This window comes from Embiotoca jacksoni, unplaced genomic scaffold, assembly GCF_022577435.1.
Source record: "Embiotoca jacksoni isolate LCO1_2020_lvr unplaced genomic scaffold, fEmbJac1.0.p SCAF_13, whole genome shotgun sequence".
Classification (NCBI taxonomy): Eukaryota; Metazoa; Chordata; class Actinopteri; family Embiotocidae; genus Embiotoca; species Embiotoca jacksoni.
In genome coordinates this window covers 417,501-433,927 of record NW_027185263.1, presented here as the reverse complement: position 1 = coordinate 433,927, position 16,427 = coordinate 417,501, and the positions used below count along the sequence as shown (strand labels likewise).

General features: G+C 42.2%; 3 protein-coding genes and 4 non-coding genes across 9 annotated transcripts; all 7 read left to right on the top strand.

Annotated features, from left to right (window-relative positions):
- Positions 1-108: 108 nt before the first annotated feature.
- LOC138196056 (T-cell immunoglobulin and mucin domain-containing protein 4-like) lies at positions 109-7,862 on the top strand. Of its 2 annotated transcripts, XM_069145736.1 has the most exons (7): positions 110-242; positions 2,607-2,951; positions 3,543-3,626; positions 4,849-4,910; positions 5,396-5,480; positions 5,555-5,576; positions 6,881-7,862. In XM_069145736.1, the coding sequence occupies exons 1-7, from the start codon at positions 209-211 to the stop codon at positions 7,020-7,022; spliced, it is 774 nt and encodes a 257-aa protein (XP_069001837.1). In that variant the 5' UTR covers positions 110-208; the 3' UTR covers positions 7,023-7,862. The 2 variants fall into 2 exon arrangements, with proteins under 2 accessions (XP_069001840.1, XP_069001837.1); XM_069145739.1 differs by lacking the exon at positions 5,555-5,576 and having other exon boundaries at positions 109-242.
- On the top strand, positions 1,033-1,104 carry trnad-guc (transfer RNA aspartic acid (anticodon GUC)). Its single transcript has one exon. It is a non-coding gene; the product is annotated as a tRNA-Asp (tRNA).
- trnad-guc (transfer RNA aspartic acid (anticodon GUC)) lies at positions 1,635-1,706 on the top strand. The gene has a single exon. It is a non-coding gene; the product is annotated as a tRNA-Asp (tRNA).
- trnad-guc (transfer RNA aspartic acid (anticodon GUC)) lies at positions 2,073-2,144 on the top strand. Its single transcript has one exon. It is a non-coding gene; the product is annotated as a tRNA-Asp (tRNA).
- Positions 3,768-3,839, top strand: trnad-guc (transfer RNA aspartic acid (anticodon GUC)). Its single transcript has one exon. It is a non-coding gene; the product is annotated as a tRNA-Asp (tRNA).
- A 55-nt stretch (positions 7,863-7,917) lies between the features above and the next one.
- LOC138196057 (cornifelin homolog B-like) lies at positions 7,918-9,722 on the top strand. Of its 2 annotated transcripts, XM_069145740.1 has the most exons (4): positions 7,918-7,991; positions 8,575-8,684; positions 9,005-9,159; positions 9,263-9,722. In XM_069145740.1, the coding sequence occupies exons 2-4, from the start codon at positions 8,582-8,584 to the stop codon at positions 9,383-9,385; spliced, it is 381 nt and encodes a 126-aa protein (XP_069001841.1). In that variant the 5' UTR covers positions 7,918-7,991; positions 8,575-8,581; the 3' UTR covers positions 9,386-9,722. The 2 variants fall into 2 exon arrangements, with proteins under 2 accessions (XP_069001841.1, XP_069001842.1); XM_069145741.1 differs by lacking the exon at positions 7,918-7,991 and having other exon boundaries at positions 8,165-8,684.
- A 395-nt stretch (positions 9,723-10,117) lies between these two features.
- nhp2 (NHP2 ribonucleoprotein homolog (yeast)) lies at positions 10,118-12,171 on the top strand. The gene is made up of 4 exons (XM_069145735.1): positions 10,118-10,400; positions 11,097-11,166; positions 11,386-11,491; positions 11,627-12,171. The coding sequence occupies exons 1-4, from the start codon at positions 10,235-10,237 to the stop codon at positions 11,750-11,752; spliced, it is 468 nt and encodes a 155-aa protein (XP_069001836.1). The 5' UTR covers positions 10,118-10,234; the 3' UTR covers positions 11,753-12,171.
- The last annotated feature ends 4,256 nt before the right edge of the window (positions 12,172-16,427 follow it).

The window sequence follows — 16,427 nt, the reverse complement described above, 5'->3', positions numbered from 1 at the left end:
GTCGCGAAAAAAAAATGTCCCTTTGTAGTATTAATAAAATCACTATCTATCTTTAAAAGTTAAGTTTCTTTTTTCATCACTTGGTGTGTCACATCTCAGACCCCAGTGTGGTTTTTATTTCCTGCATGGTGTGCAGATGTGGTGACTCAGCTGCAGCTGCTGCTTTGGTCAAACGAGTTGCTGTGAAAACGGTTCTTCAGTGTTCATCATGAAGCTCATGCTGCTGCTCGCACTCCTCACAGGTACTGAAAGCAAACGATATTTATTCATTTTACTCATTTTATTCATTTTACTCATTTTATTCATTTTACTCATTTTACTCATTTTACTCATTTTATTCATTTTACTCATTTTACTCATTTTATTCATTTTACTCATTTTACTCATTTTATTCATTTTACTCATTTTACTTATTTTACTCATTTTACTCATTTTACTTATTTTATTCATTTTACTTATTTTATTCATTTTACTCATTTTATTCATTTTACTCATTTTATTCATTTTACTCATTTTACTTATTTTACTTATTTTACTCATTTTACTCATTTCATTCATTTTATTCATTTTACTCATTTTATTCATTTTACTCATTTTATTCATTTTCCTCATTTCATTCATTTCATTCATTTCATTCATTTTATTCTGTCCTCGTCTGGTTTTCCTTTAGTCTCTTTTCTGTTGTGCGTGTAAAGTTCTGCTGTCACTGAATCTAAGAATATAAAAACTCATCTCGGATGTTCTCTTAAAGAAAGAAGGTTGTTTGCACTGAAACTGCCTTTTCAAGAGTTTTACTTTTTTAAGAATTTGCCTGTTTGAAGCGGTGTGATTATAATAATTATAATTTCAAGAATATGATTTAAAATACTATTTAATACTGAGCTAAGTAAATGTCTTGAATTGTTGCATCTTTCCTATAAGATTTGTTGAGTCTGTTTACATCGGGGTTGGTGAGGTTGGGCAGTTTCGAGTCACCTTCACCAGGTTTAGTTGTGGTCTTGACGCGGACTTAGTCGCCAGCTGTGAAGCCACTCCTCGTTAGTATAGTGGTCAGTATCCCCGCCTGTCACGCGGGAGACCGGGGTTCAATTCCCCGACGGGGAGGATTAGTCTTTTTTACATAAAACATGGCTAATATATGACCAAACATTGAGTTGAATGAGTAAATAATAAATTAAAGTCATATATTTAATGATAAAGCCTCCTTAGATACAGTGAGTGAGTGAGATTATAGTGCAACTTAAACATCCTCATTTTATCTTCTTCTGGTTTTCTTTTATCAGGTTGAACTTTGCTGACGGTGTTAAAGGCAAAAATAATAAAACAGGACGATTGTACATTTGCGTTTATTTAATTTCTGTAATTTGCAAAAACAAAATAGCGCCACGAGCCCATGAACTCATGTTGTGGTCGATAACGGTACTGCAGCCTTTAGTGAAAACATGCTGCAGGATGCTTGTACTGTTGCTCGTTGTAATGTTAAAAACGTATATGTCCTGTTAATTGTTTGCGGGTATTCCTAAATGGTTGCTTGGGTGTTTGGATTGAATGCTCAGGTATATTCATCAGCAGGCAACCAGGATGGCCGTGGTGCCGGTCATGTGGGTCCTAAGCGCCTCCCCTTTTAGCACCACTCCTCGTTAGTATAGTGGTCAGTATCCCCGCCTGTCACGCGGGAGACCGGGGTTCAATTCCCCGACGGGGAGGTTTCATTTATCTTTCTGTTAAATTTGATCTTTATTCAACCATAATTACCTTCACTTGCTCAAAGTTAACGACATATATATATATATATATATATATATATATATATATATATATTTATATATATATATATATATATATTTATATTCATATATTTATATTTATATTTATATTCATGAGTAACTGTCACCAGGTGTAGCTACGTGGTTGCCAGGGTGTTGTTAATTGTTTGCGGGGGTATTCCTAAATGGTTGCTAGGGTGTTTGGATTGAATGCTCAGGTATTAAGATATTTTCATTAGCAGGTACTTTCAAGATGGCCGTGGTGTTGGCCATGTGGGTCCTAAGCTCCTCCCCTTTTAGCATCACTCCTCGTTAGTATAGTGGTCAGTATCCCCGCCTGTCACGCGGGAGACCGGGGTTCAATTCCCCGACGGGGAGAATACCTTTAGTTTTGATTACGTAAAATGTCCTCATTTTATCTTCTGATTTTCTTTTATCAGGTTGAACTTTGCTGACGGTATTAAAGGCGAAAATAGTAAAACAGGACAATTGTACATTTGTGTTTATTTACTTACTGTAATTTGCAAAAACAAAATAGCGCCACGAGCCCATGTGGTCGATAACGGTACTGCAGCCTTTGGTGATGTAAAATGCTGCAGAATGCTTGTAGTTTTTAATGTCAAAAACGTTTGCAGTACAATTTAGCAGTTTTCTTTTCTATTGCAAAAATATAATGAAGTCAGTCAACAAAAACAATAGAAATGTTTTCTTTTTACTTTTGTTTATTGAACAAAGAATCAACAGATGTCCACATTTTTGCCAAATTTTGTAAAACAGAGTCTTGCTGCTGGAAGGTGGAAAACAAAGTGAGAACTTTCCCTGTTTTTTCTGTCTTTACAGCCTCTGAATGTGACAAGATGAGCGTTCATGTTGGAGCAGGTCAGAACGTCACTCTGCCCTGTCAATACAACATAAAGTACCACAAAGAGCTTCCAGCTTGTTGGAGTCGAGGTAATATACCAAACAGTGGCTGCGGCTCGCCGCCGCTCATCTCCTCCGACGGGTTTAAAGTGACGGACGGAGGCTCGGGAAGGTTTCAGCTGCAGGGACGACTGGACGAAGGCGATGTGTCTCTGACCATCCTGAACACCACCGAGGGAGACGCCGGACGATACGGATGCAGGGTGGAGATACCCGGGTGGTTCAACGACGACAAACATCACTTCGACCTGACCATTGACGGAGGTCAGAAACGATCGCAAAACTCATTGAGGAACGATGACGTAAACGAGTCGTAACCAGCTCCTCCTGTTCGTATCAACATCTTCAGACAGATTTCTTCAATGTTTCCATTTTCAAAGAGATATTATTATATTTCAATATTTGCACCATCTTGTAATAGAAAAGTCTGTTTCTAGAAATGTTTGTAGTTTCTGAAAAGTGAAGCCAATGTGGAAGTAATTTTAAATGCGATACCACTGAGGGCCACTAGGGGCTGGTTCAGAAAAACCTCTGGCTCCAATAGAGCTGTCTTTCTGAAGCCTCCAGTCTTAACATGTTTTTGTTTAGCCTGAAGTTACCATATTTGGACGAGCTGGGGGAGGAGCAAAGGCCCTATGCCCCGCCCACCTATTCCGGAAACCTGATTGCACCCTAGACCCTAGATCTGTCAACTAAACAAGGACACCCCCCCCCCCCCCAAACTTAGCTGTGTTTGAGGCCTAAAGTCTATTGGGGTCGACTGGAGTTTTTTTGGAGCCAGTCCCTGGTGGCCCTCCGTGGTACTGCACTTAAAATTATGTTTTAATGACGTTAAAAGTTATTGTTGTGTTTCAGCTCCACATACGACTGGATCACCAGCGTCAGACACAGAGACGCCGACCGAGCTGACCGAGCCGACAACAGCCGGGCAGACTGCAGGTGATGCAGCAGTGATGGTTTACTGCCATCGGTCAGGAACGAAGGAAGCAGTTTAAAAACGAAGTGTGATTGATAAACATGTTGGAGACATGGTTGATGAATGATGAACCCTTCGGTGGTGTCACGTGTTTTCCGCATCTCTCCTCGTTAGTATAGTGGTCAGTATCCCCGCCTGTCACGCGGGAGACCGGGGTTCAATTCCCCGACGGGGAGAATACCTTTAGTGTTTTTTTACATAAAACATGGCTAATATATGACCAAACAGAGTTGAATGAGTAATAAATTAAAGTCACGTATTTAATGATAAAGCCTCCTTAGATACAGTGAGTGAGTGAGATTATAGTGCAACTTAAACATCCTCATTTTATCTTCTGGTTTTCTTTTATCAGGTTGAACTTTGCTGACGGTGTTAAAGGCAAAAATAATAAAACAGGACGATTGTACATTTGCGTTTATTTAATTTCTGTAATTTGCAAAAACAAAATAGCGCCACGAGCCCATGAACTCATGTTGTGGTCGATAACGGTACTGCAGATTTTATATTTTATATTTTAAATTGAGCCATTATTGAGCTTCACTTGGTCTCAGCTGAAAATATTTTAAAAAATTACATAGTTTGTTATAAATAAATATTTTAAATAGATATATTAATATTTAATCAAGCAAAGAAAACCAACGTCTTTTCTGATTTTGATTTATGATTTTTAAAAAAATACGAATTATTTTATTGTGCAGCAGCTTTTTTCAAAAATTTTGATACAATTCACAAAGTTTTGTTTCATCTTTTTGTGGTAAAACTGACAAAAAATGTACACTCGAGGAAAAAAATTTAGATTTTTTTTTTTTTTTTTTTGAAGTGTCATTTATAATCACTTCTTATGAGAATATGAATGATGAATCACTGGAAAACATTTTAAGAAAACAGATTAAAAAAAAGCAATGTTTCAGAGCACAAAGCAGTCAAACATCACAGCTTTGTGTTTGGAGAATTTTGATTTGTGATCTAAAAATAATAAAACTTTAGCAAAATCGAACATTACATGTTGACAAGAAAAATACGTTTCAGAGTCAGTAAGTTGCGAATCTTTAAAAACTCATACGTCAGATTTATTGTCGCAGTAAGATTTGAGATCAGGAACATTTTGGTGTTTCAGAGTTTCTGAAGTCATGCTGCTGACACAGTGGTCCTAAAAACGGCTGCTTTCGTTTCCTCATCTCGTAGGTCACATGACATCCACAGAAAGCCGCCTGACTTCCTCCTTCGACGCCGTGGGGAGCATCGAGGTCTGAGACGCCAGCGTTTCCTGTTTGATGTGAAACCACACTTTTAAGTTGTATATATATATATTCTTTTTTGTTATCATGGACGAGGACCTTTTCAGATTGTCCGTCCCGTTCCGGTAAAAATCTCGGAGACACCTCGAGGCAATTTCTTCAAACTTGACACAAATGTTCACTCAGTCCCAACGATGAGATGATTAAGAGTTAGGGGTCAAAGGTCACTCTTGACTTGACATCTATCCAATCTGCCCCCCCCCCCCCCGTTCCTGTGAGCTCAATATCTCAGGAACACCTTCAACGAAATTCATCAGGTTTGGAACAAAAATCTCCTCGAGGATGAAGTGAGATGTTGGAGGTCAAAGGTCACTGGCAGATCAACAACCTATATACTCTTATTATAACAAAAAAGGTTTGAAAAAAAGTCTCCCTCCTTTATTTATTATTAGTTCTGTGTGTGTGTGTGTGTGTGTGTGTGTGTGTGTCTGCAGGAGGACAGCACCGTTGCCGTGGTTCTGCTGTGTGTTCTGTTCGGGTTGGTGGTTCTGATCATCGCGGGCGGTCTCGTCATCATCGGTGAGTTCAAAATAAAAAAGGACGTTTATCTCCAGATCATTTTTTAATTTTTCTGTCTGTTTTTGTCTCTGCAGCGAGAAGACACCTCAACAAACTGTGAGTGTCCTCATGTGTCTCCTGGTTCATGTGTTTTTGAGGAGTCTCAGATTTGAACTCTCAGCTTGTTGAAGTGGAGATCAGAAACAATCGAGACTCACCTGAGCGATCGGGACGTTCTCAGCTGAGAAACTTTGAAGTGACACGAGGACATAAATCAGTTTTAAACTCTGGAGGCGTTCGGTGCACACGATTAGTTCAATGACCGTTGGACATTTCAAAACTGATTTAAAAAAAAAAATAATAATTGACACTTTCTGACTGATATATATGTAATATTTATTTTTAAGAAAACATGCCAGAGTAGTTTACTGATGGTGGTCCATTAAAACTCTCTCGAGGGTTTAAAGTATAAAACAATAGTTCATATTGTATTTATTGGTTATTTCAGCCTGAACCTTTCTCACTAAAAACCTCAAAGTCTTTAAAGGGCGACATGTCAAAGCTTCAGTTTCCTTTGGTGTTTCTGTCACCAGAAACTGAAGCCGTGATGAGAGCGTGAGAGGAAACCTCTGAGTTTCACGTCAAGACCTTGATTGTGTTGCTCAACACCTCCACCGAGGCGGAGGATGGTGAGACGGACGGGGAGCGTTGAACCGCATGATCGCAGCTGAGCTCCGATGAATCAAACAGGAAGTGACCTTTAAAAGGGGCATCTGGCTAAACGGCTCCGACACGGGTTTGATTTTCAAACCAAACAACACGCATTTAAAAAGTATTTAAAACTCTTATTTTGACAGCAAATGTTGCTAACTTTTGATCATTTCTGCGATATTATTGCAAAAAAAAACTCACTCAAAACTTCACAAATTACCACAGAAGTTTTCAGAAAAGCTGCAAATTCCAAAAAATGTTATCAAACCAATCACAAAAAACCTCCTGGAAGGATCTGATTCAAGTCACGGGATTATTTTACCGAATGATGAATTTTCCGATCAAATTTGTGACAAAGAAATCCAAAACAAAAAAACAACCCCAAACTTTAAATTTATAACAACATGTGACCAAGAAAACTAAAAGCTCGTCTCATTTCTGAGAATATTTTACTTTATTGTTTTTCTTTTCGTATTTTTGTTTGTAAAACGACTGAAACGATCTGAAACGAAGTGTTTGTAGCATTTTAACTGATTTATGGCGCAATACTCTGTTATTGAATGTTTTTATGAAGATTTTACAGTTCTTTTAAATACCAAATAAATCCTTGTAGATCAGCTTTTATTTTCTCATAAGAAAACGACATTTTTCATTTCCAAGAGTCTTAAAGAGGAAATTATGTGTTGAAAATGTAGATTTTTGTGTTGCAGAGCATGGCTGCAGGTCGGCGCTTTGGTCCAGTTCAGCTCCACTTCGTCCTCCCTCCAGCTCCACCGTCGAGTTTCTGTTGCAGAGAACATCTATCAGATAGACGAAGGCGGTAACGGAGGCGTGTACGAGTCCTGCCCCTGAGCTCTGAGGCTCCGCCCACCGGCCTGCGGAGCCCAGAGGTGGAAACACGACAAATTTGAAAGGTGACAGATTAAACTGGACGAACAAACGTCTACGAACCCGACTGCAAATCCCAGAAAGCATTGCTGAGAAACATCCAATCAGATCAGTTTATAAATATCTTCCGACTCCTGACGCTTTATTTTGAAAGGCTTGGTCCAGTTCAGAATCAAATTACAGAAGTTAACATCGTTTGAAAGCTCAAAACTTCACGATTCAAATGGTGTAAACCAGCGGTGCCGCGGTCACATTCCCAGCGCAACACAGGAAACGGTTTCTGTCTCCTATTTTGAAAAACATAAACTGTCTGAATGCTACTTCCTGTCGGTGAGAAAAGAATAAAAAGTTCAGCGTGTTGATGATGAACTGAAACGCAGCTTTAAATCCGGCAGCCCGGTCAGGTTTGAACAACCTTATCCAACTGTCTGTGGACGCAGTGGGCGGGGCTTCTGTTCAGCGAACCTCCACCTGCTGGACGCTTTATTGAAGTCGTCACTGGAAGTCAACAGCTGTTGCTCTGATAAAAGGTTCCTGTTGGAACTAAAGCTCCTGAGTTTCTGTTCATGGAGGCGTCGACAAGAAGGGACTCCAGACAGGAAGTGCTTACATCACGGGGATTGCTGAAACATTTAAGGACACTAACAACTTTTCATCACTTTGTGTTGAGACTGGAGAATATGGTCCTTGAATTCATTAAATGCTACATAATAATTTGTATTAATTAATACTTATAATCAATGAAGTTTGTCCTGTCTGCTGAGACTATCAAAATAAAAGACTGCTGTTGAAATGTAACAATAACTGTCAGCTGACTCTGTGACAACATGGAAAAAAGAAAACAGTCAAACTCGTTTATCGAGTTCATCCGAAACCTTCGTACCTCTGAGAGAAGACGTCCAATCAGAGCGGCCGGATCAGTCCGACACTCAGGTAAGATTATCACCTGTTTATCTCTTCTAATCTGCTTCTCCTCAGTTTTTACAGAAACAAATACGAGATGTGATTATATTACAGCGTTCCTGTTTTTATTTATGTTATTTTATTTATGTATTTATCTGTTTGTTTTGATATTTTGAGGGTTGACGTGACGACACTGACCTGATAGGTTCTGGTGTTAATGTGTTTTCTCAGCAGCGACTGAGAATCGACACCAAACTCCATTCAAGTATCTGCTAATTTAATATCACTTTACATATAGGACAATATCGAGGAATGTTCTGAACACCTAATTGAAGTCTGCACCAAACTCTTCAAATATTTAATCATTTTATATTAGTGTGTATATACAGTAGGACAGCATTAATATATTTGTTTAAATGTATTTTAAGTATCTGCACCAAACTCTATTCAAATCTCGACTAATTTAATATCAGCTAAATGTAAACAAACGTTTGCGATAACATTTTTAAGTATTTTCTTGAGCTGCTGGTAAGAATCAACACCAAACTGCATTCAAATATCTGCAAATTGAACCTTTGGACTGGACTGAGTGAAGCTGTTTCTGTGTGGTCAGGTGGAGGATGAGCTGGTCGGTGTCCACGCAGCCTCAGGCGCTGCTCGCTTCCTCCGATGATGCTGATTGGTCGTCTGGGATCTGCGACTGCTGCGATGACGGAAAACAATGTACAGTAACACGCACATCATATGTTCCCCTCACAACAAACTATTGATCCTCTACAGACACATTCACAGCAGCACAGGGATGAACGTAGGAATCAACACCAAACTCCATTCAAATATCTGCTAATTTAACACATCGGTCTGCATGCAGCTCAATACTGATAATCAATTTTTTAGAAATGCATTTTCTGAGCAGCTAATATGAATCCACACCAAACTCCATTCAAATATTTGTAAATTTTCCAAACATATTTCAAATTTGAAAAAATGATCATGTTGTGTATTGTTTGTTAATGTCGTTGTTGTTGTTGTGTTGTTTACAGGCTGCTTTGCGTTCTGGTGTTGTCCCTGCTTCGCCTGTAAGACCACTAAAGATTTTGGTCATTGTCTCTGTCTCCCCCTGCTGGACGTGTTCGGCTGCATCCGTCCCATCACCATGTCCACGAGGGTCTCCGTACGTCATCGCTACGGCATCAGAGTAAGGACAAAAATCTGCTCAGTATTTCCATCCTGTGGACCAGAAGCCTGAAGTATGTTTTTATGTTGTTTTGTTAATTGTTGTGTTTGTTTGTGTTGTTCAGGGCAGTTTGTGCGTCGACTGCTTGTGCTCCACCTTCTGTCTGTCCTGCGTCTGGTGTCAAATGTCCAGAGAGATGAAGAAGAGAAAGATCCCCACTGTGCTCAGTGACATCATCGGCTACTGATGACATCATCACTACATCACCATCACCATCACCGACTCCACCCGTCCCGATTCAGACCAAATTTGTGGAGTTTTGCAGAAGTAAACAACAATAATCAATAGTGTTCCTTTTATTTGTTTACTGAATAACATTTAAGTGTTTACATATGTATTAAATGTTTTTCTACACTTTACATCATTAATGTGTTTATATTCCGTTATATTTATCAGACATGTTTGTTTTTATTTTCATTTCATTTTGTTTCTTCTTTTTGTGTTTTTGTTGTTTACATCGCACGGCAGTTTATTTTCCAATGAATATTAAATTTATCTTTGATTCATTAAAATATCTTCATAAAATCACCGTTCTGACTGACAGACTTCTTCAAAAAAAACCATATAATTAGAAAGCATGTAAGTTTATTGAATAGTATTACTTTTTTAAATGTCTTCTTAACTTGTTGTGGTTTACATACACAAAAAAAGGAACCTCTGTGTTTATATATATGTATGTATATGTATATAAAGAATTAAAAATATGCTTTCGACAGGAAATGATGCTAAAACAGTAAAAAGTGAATAAAAACAGGCTGTGCCCTTTATTTTGAAGGGTCAGGTCGCTGTTTCCCTCCGGGCCGCTGGGGGCGCTGTTTCCCTCCGGGCCGCTGGGGGCGCTGTTTCCCTCCGGGCCGCTGGGGGCGCTGTTTCCCTCCGGGCCGCTGGGGGCGCTGTTGTCCTGACCTGCTCCCAGACAGCCGCAGATAAAGAAACTCAAACACGTGGAGCGTGGTGGTTGTGGCCGGCTGGAAGGAGGTCCGCGGTGTTGTTATCGATCATCGATCATCGATCACAGATCACCGCTTCATCAGGAATGACGAAGACGAAGAAGGAGAAGGGTTCGGCGGAGGGAGAGGAGCCGGTGACCCCCGGCGGGAACGAGAAGTCGTACCAGGAGCTGATCGCCAACCTGAACCCGATCGCTCAGCCGCTGGCCTCCAGGAAACTCAGCAAGAAGCTCTACAAATGCGTCAAGAAGGGTAAAACGCTGCTAACGTGTTAGCTGCTAACGGGCCCTGCACGGGAACCTTGTGATGTTTTAATGAAGACACCGAAGTCAGTTCGAAAATGGATGTTTTTAACGGACTCTTGTTTGGCTGCAGACGTTACAACCAGGGAAGGATATTAAATGACACGTGGCACGAGTCGTTTGATTCTTCTGATTAATTCGGCATTAAACTAATCATTAACATGTCCACAGTTACGAGTAGTTTGATGTTTTCTGAGGAGAAGCAGCGCCTCCTGGTGTTGTCTGGAAGCATTACACTGTTCAGGTCTCCGCCGCGTGCAGGCAGCACAGTTAAACATGAACTCGTGTTTTTATCAGTCCGTGTTTGCGCTTTAAATAAACGCAAGTTTAGTTTGCTAATTTCATCTGTCGGTTTCTGGTGTTTTTATGAAGAGGCCGCTGAACTCACGGAAAATTCAACAATTTAACGCTTTTTCGTTTGGCGGCAGATGTTACAATCATTGTTGGAAGTCAAGCTCGACACTGAACAAATCACAGCACCCTTCTGATTAATTCGGCATATAACATGTCTCATAATCTGCATTTTAAGAATATAATTTCTGAGGGACGGTTTGCTGCTGACTCGGCAGGTCGGAGCCCTCACAGCTTCGCGCCTGATCTAAAAATGATCGATTTTTAAATGCAGTCTGGTGTTTTCTGATTCCAGCTGCCAAAGTGAAGAACATCCGGCGAGGAGTGAAAGAAGTCCAGAAGTTCATCAACAAAGGAGAGAAAGGGTGAGTTTCACCAGTCTTTAAAGGGCAACGCGTCACTTCACCAGCACACAGCAGTTATTCCTCCGAAGCTTTCATTTCATGTCAGATTGCGTTGCTGACCTCCGGCGTGCGTTTCATCATTTGCAGGCTTTGATTTTATTTGTTCATTTTGAATTGTTGGCAGCTTTGATTCACGTCCGGGTGTTGATTATTTCTGGGTGTTCTCCGGTGTCTCTGCAGTATCGTGGTTTTGGCCGGTGACACGCTGCCCATCGACGTCTACTGCCACCTGCCCATCATGTGTGAGGACCGGAGCCTGCCGTACGCCTACATCCCCTCTAAAGTGGTGAGTCTGAGGTCCAGTTAAAAACACCACGGTTCTTTTTCGCTGCATATTTCTGGATGTTCATTGTTGGTGTTTTATTTTGAAATGTGTGTTTTTCTCCGTTTGATTTAATACTTTTATTGTGAAATGTTTCAGGATCTCGGTTCGTCTGCCGGCTCCAAGCGGCCGACCTGCGTCATCCTGATCAAACCTCATCAGGAGTACCAGGACGCCTACGATGAGTGCGCGGAGGAGGTGTCCAACCTGCCCAAACCCCTGTGAGACGACCAATCAGGGAACAGCTCTGCCCTCCATATGTAAAACCAAACTTTAAAGGAGCCGTCCGCGGCACTCCTCTTGATTCTTATCTGTAGCTCCAGCGCTAACATTTTCCACCTGCTTCCAGTGTTTATGCTAAGCTAGGCTAATCACACTCAGACAAAAAGAGGAGTTTGATGAAAGAGTTTTTTGTTTTTACGCCTCACAACAAAATACTGGAGAAGAAAAGTTTCTCTTTAGAACTTCCATGAATTTATAACTTGTAAATAATGTTTGAGAAAAATATGAAGTTTGTTTTTCAACGAATGATTTATTGATCAGGAGCCGCTGATCAGTTTCTGTTTGAGCTCTCTGTATAAACGCTGTCATGTGTTCATTCTAACTTCTTTTTCTTCTTTTTTATTAAACAAAATGTAAACAGATTCTATGTTTCTGAAGTCTTTTCTGTCTTGAAGCTGAGAAAACTGCTTCAGTCTTGTTCAATTCAGGTGCCAACTTCTCCTACTTCCTGTTCCTGATGTACCTGCACAGGAAGTAGAAGAGATTTCCTGCAGACTGGTTGTTTACCTGATGCTGGTTTCACCAAAGCCTCATCTGGATTCAAGGTTTCTTTTTAGTCAACGTTGTCTGTAATTACTGACACATCAGACCCACAGCTGTGGAAGAGCCCCGCCCCCGACATGACCAGGTCGAGTCTGACGGTTCAGGTTGTGAATTACAAACTCGAGTGTTCAGACATTTACAAAATGTGTGTCTGTTAAATACCTGCTGCTTCCTACGTGTTCATATCTTTATTCACGTGAAATACGTGTTCATTTGCTCCTTCAGAAAGACTTTCAGACACAAAGTTCATCAAATCAGTCAGATTCAGTTCATTAAAAAACATCTGGAAACATGTTGAGCCAGATGTTGATGTTTGATGCTGCAGCCACACGGGGGCAGCAGAACATCACAAACTCAGATTTTAAACACACAGCACATTAATCTGAGTCAAACAGGCTGTTTGATCCTATTTATATCAATCTGATCAATCAGACAGAAGAAGTTCAAGACAAAAATCATTTCTGAACTCATTCGTGTTCGAATTAAAAGTTTCCTTCAATTTAAACTTTAAAACGCGTGTATGTGTGTGTACACTTGTCTTTTTATCATGTAGATGAATTTTGAAGTTTGAAGAACTTTTGGAACGTATGTTGTGTCCAGGTCACGTATGTTGTGTCCAGGTCACGTATGTTGTGTCCTGGTCACGTTTGATGTGTCCTGGTCACGTATGATGTGTCCTGGTCACGTATGATGTGTCCTGGTCACGTATGTTGTGTCCCGGTCACGTATGTTGTGTCCCGGTCACGTATGTTGTGTCCCGGTCACGTTTGATGTGTCCTGGTCACGTTTGATGTGTCCTGGTCACGTATGATGTGTCCTGGTCACGTATGTTGTGTCCTGGTCACGTATGTTGTGTCCTGGTCACGTTTGATGTGTCCTGGTCACGTATGATGTGTCCTGGTCACGTATGTTGTGTCCTGGTCACGTATGTTGTGTCCTGGTCACGTTTGATGTGTCCTGGTCACGTATGTTGTGTCCTGGTCACGTTTGATGTGTCCTGGTCACGTTTGATGTGTCCCGGTCACGTATGATGTGTCCTGGTCACGTATGTTGTGTCCCGGTCACGTATGTTGTGTCCTGGTCACGTATGTTGTGTCCCGGTCACGTTTGATGTGTCCTGGTCACGTATGTTGTGTCCTGGTCACGTTTGATGTGTCCTGGTCACGTATGATGTGTCCTGGTCACGTATGTTGTGTCCTGGTCACGTTTGATGTGTCCTGGTCACGTATGATGTGTCCTGGTCACGTATGTTGTGTCCTGGTCACGTATGTTGTGTCCTGGTCACGTTTGATGTGTCCTGGTCACGTTTGATGTGTCCTGGTCACGTATGTTGTGTCCTGGTCACGTTTGATGTGTCCTGGTCACGTTTGATGTGTCCTGGTCACGTATGATGTGTCCTGGTCACGTATGTTGTGTCCTGGTCACGTTTGATGTGTCCTGGTCACGTATGATGTGTCCTGGTCACGTATGTTGTGTCCTGGTCACGTATGTTGTGTCCTGGTCACGTATGTTGTGTCCCGGTCACGTATGTTGTGTCCCGGTCACGTTTGATGTGTCCTGGTCACGTATGTTGTGTCCTGGTCACGTATGTTGTGTCCCGGTCACGTATGTTGTGTCCTGGTCACGTTTGATGTGTCCTGGTCACGTATGTTGTGTCCCGGTCACGTATGTTGTGTCCCGGTCACGTATGTTGTGTCCTGGTCACGTTTGATGTGTCCTGGTCACGTATGTTGTGTCCCGGTCACGTATGTTGTGTCCTGGTCACGTTTGATGTGTCCCGGTCACGTATGTTGTGTCCTGGTCACGTTTGATGTGTCCTGGTCACGTATGTTGTGTCCTGGTCACGTATGTTGTGTCCCGGTCACGTATGTTGTGTCCCGGTCACGTTTGATGTGTCCTGGTCACGTATGTTGTGTCCTGGTCACGTTTGATGTGTCCTGGTCACGTATGATGTGTCCTGGTCACGTATGTTGTGTCCTGGTCACGTATGTTGTGTCCTGGTCACGTATGTTGTGTCCCGGTCACGTATGTTGTGTCCTGGTCACGTTTGATGTGTCCTGGTCACGTATGTTGTGTCCTGGTCACGTATGTTGTGTCCCGGTCACGTATGTTGTGTCCTGGTCACGTTTGATGTGTCCTGGTCACGTATGTTGTGTCCCGGTCACGTATGTTGTGTCCTGGTCACGTTTGATGTGTCCTGGTCACGTATGATGTGTCCCGGTCACGTATGTTGTGTCCTGGTCACGTTTGATGTGTCCTGGTCACGTATGTTGTGTCCCGGTCACGTATGATGTATCCTGGTCACGTATGATGTGTCCTGGTCACGTATGTTGTCTCCTGGTCACATATGTTGTGTCCTGGTCACGTATGTTGTGTCCCGGTCACGTATGTTGTGTCCTGGTCACGTTTGATGTGTCCTGGTCACGTATGATGTGTCCTGGTCACGTATGTTGTGTCCTGGTCACGTTTGATGTGTCCTGGTCACGTATGTTGTCTCCTGGTCACGCATGATGTATCCTGGTCACGTATGATGTGTCCTGGTCACGTATGTTGTGTCCCGGTCACGTATGATGTATCCTGGTCACGTATGATGTGTCCTGGTCACGTTTGATGTGTCCTGGTCACGTATGTTGTCTCCTGGTCACGTATGATGTGTCCTGGTCACGTTTGATGTGTCCTGGTCACATATGTTGTCTCCTGGTCACGTATGATGTATCCTGGTCACGTATGTTGTGTCCTGGTCACGTATGTTGTGTCCTGGTCACGTATGATGTGTCCTGGTCACGTATGTTGTGTCCTGGTCACGTTTGATGTGTCCTGGTCACGTATGTTGTCTCCTGGTCACGTATGTTGTGTCCTGGTCACGTTTGATGTGTCCTGGTCACGTATGTTGTCTCCTGGTCACGTATGATGTATCCTGGTCACGTATGTTGTGTCCTGGTCACGTATGTTGTGTCCTGGTCACGTATGTTGTGTCCTGGTCATGTATGTTGTGTCCTGGTCATGTATGTTGTGTCCTGGTCACGTTTGATGTGTCCTGGTCACGTATGTTGTCTCCTGGTCACGTATGATGTATCCTGGTCACGTATGATGTGTCCTGGTCACGTATGTTGTGTCCTGGTCACGTATGTTGTGTCCTGGTCACGTATGTTGTGTCCTGGTCACGTTTGTTGTGTCCTGGTCACATTTGATGTGTCCTGGTCACGTATGATGTGTCCTGGTCACGTATGTTGTGTCCTGGTCACGTATGTTGTGTCCTGGTCACGTATGTTGTGTCCTGGTCATGTATGTTGTGTCCTGGTCATGTATGTTGTGTCCTGGTCACGTTTGATGTGTCCTGGTCACGTATGTTGTCTCCTGGTCACGTATGATGTATCCTGGTCACGTATGATGTGTCCTGGTCACGTATGTTGTGTCCTGGTCACGTATGTTGTGTCCTGGTCACGTATGTTGTGTCCTGGTCACGTTTGTTGTGTCCTGGTCACATTTGATGTCGACATCTTCACAAGAATAGAAAAACAAATGCGTGTGTCAGTACTTTTCCATCTACCTCCAGTAAATGTGAGGAAACATATAACTGATAGGATCAGATCACACATGATACCAACACACACACACACACACACACACACACACACACACACACACACACACACACACACACACACACACACACACACACACACACACACACACACACACACTCTCACACACACACACACACACACACACACACACACACACACACACACACACACACCACCACCACTAAAATCTGAACTGAGTTTCTCTAACAGCTCTTCGTCCCCCCTTCCCCCTCCCCTCCACCCTCCTCCTCCTCGTCTTCGTCCCAGACGTGCTGGGACTCGTCCCGCTCCGTGTCCTCTGTGATGGTTATAAACTCCCGTCAACACGGAGCCTGAGGCGACACAAACTTTCCACTGCAGAAGAGTTTCTTCACTTTTCCCTGATTTCAGTCTTTCAGGGTCACTGGAGAGTTTTTAAAGGACTCTGTATAGTTTGCGTCCCGGCTGTGAGACCTCGGACGGGTTCTTTTTGAAATTTCGTGTCTCTT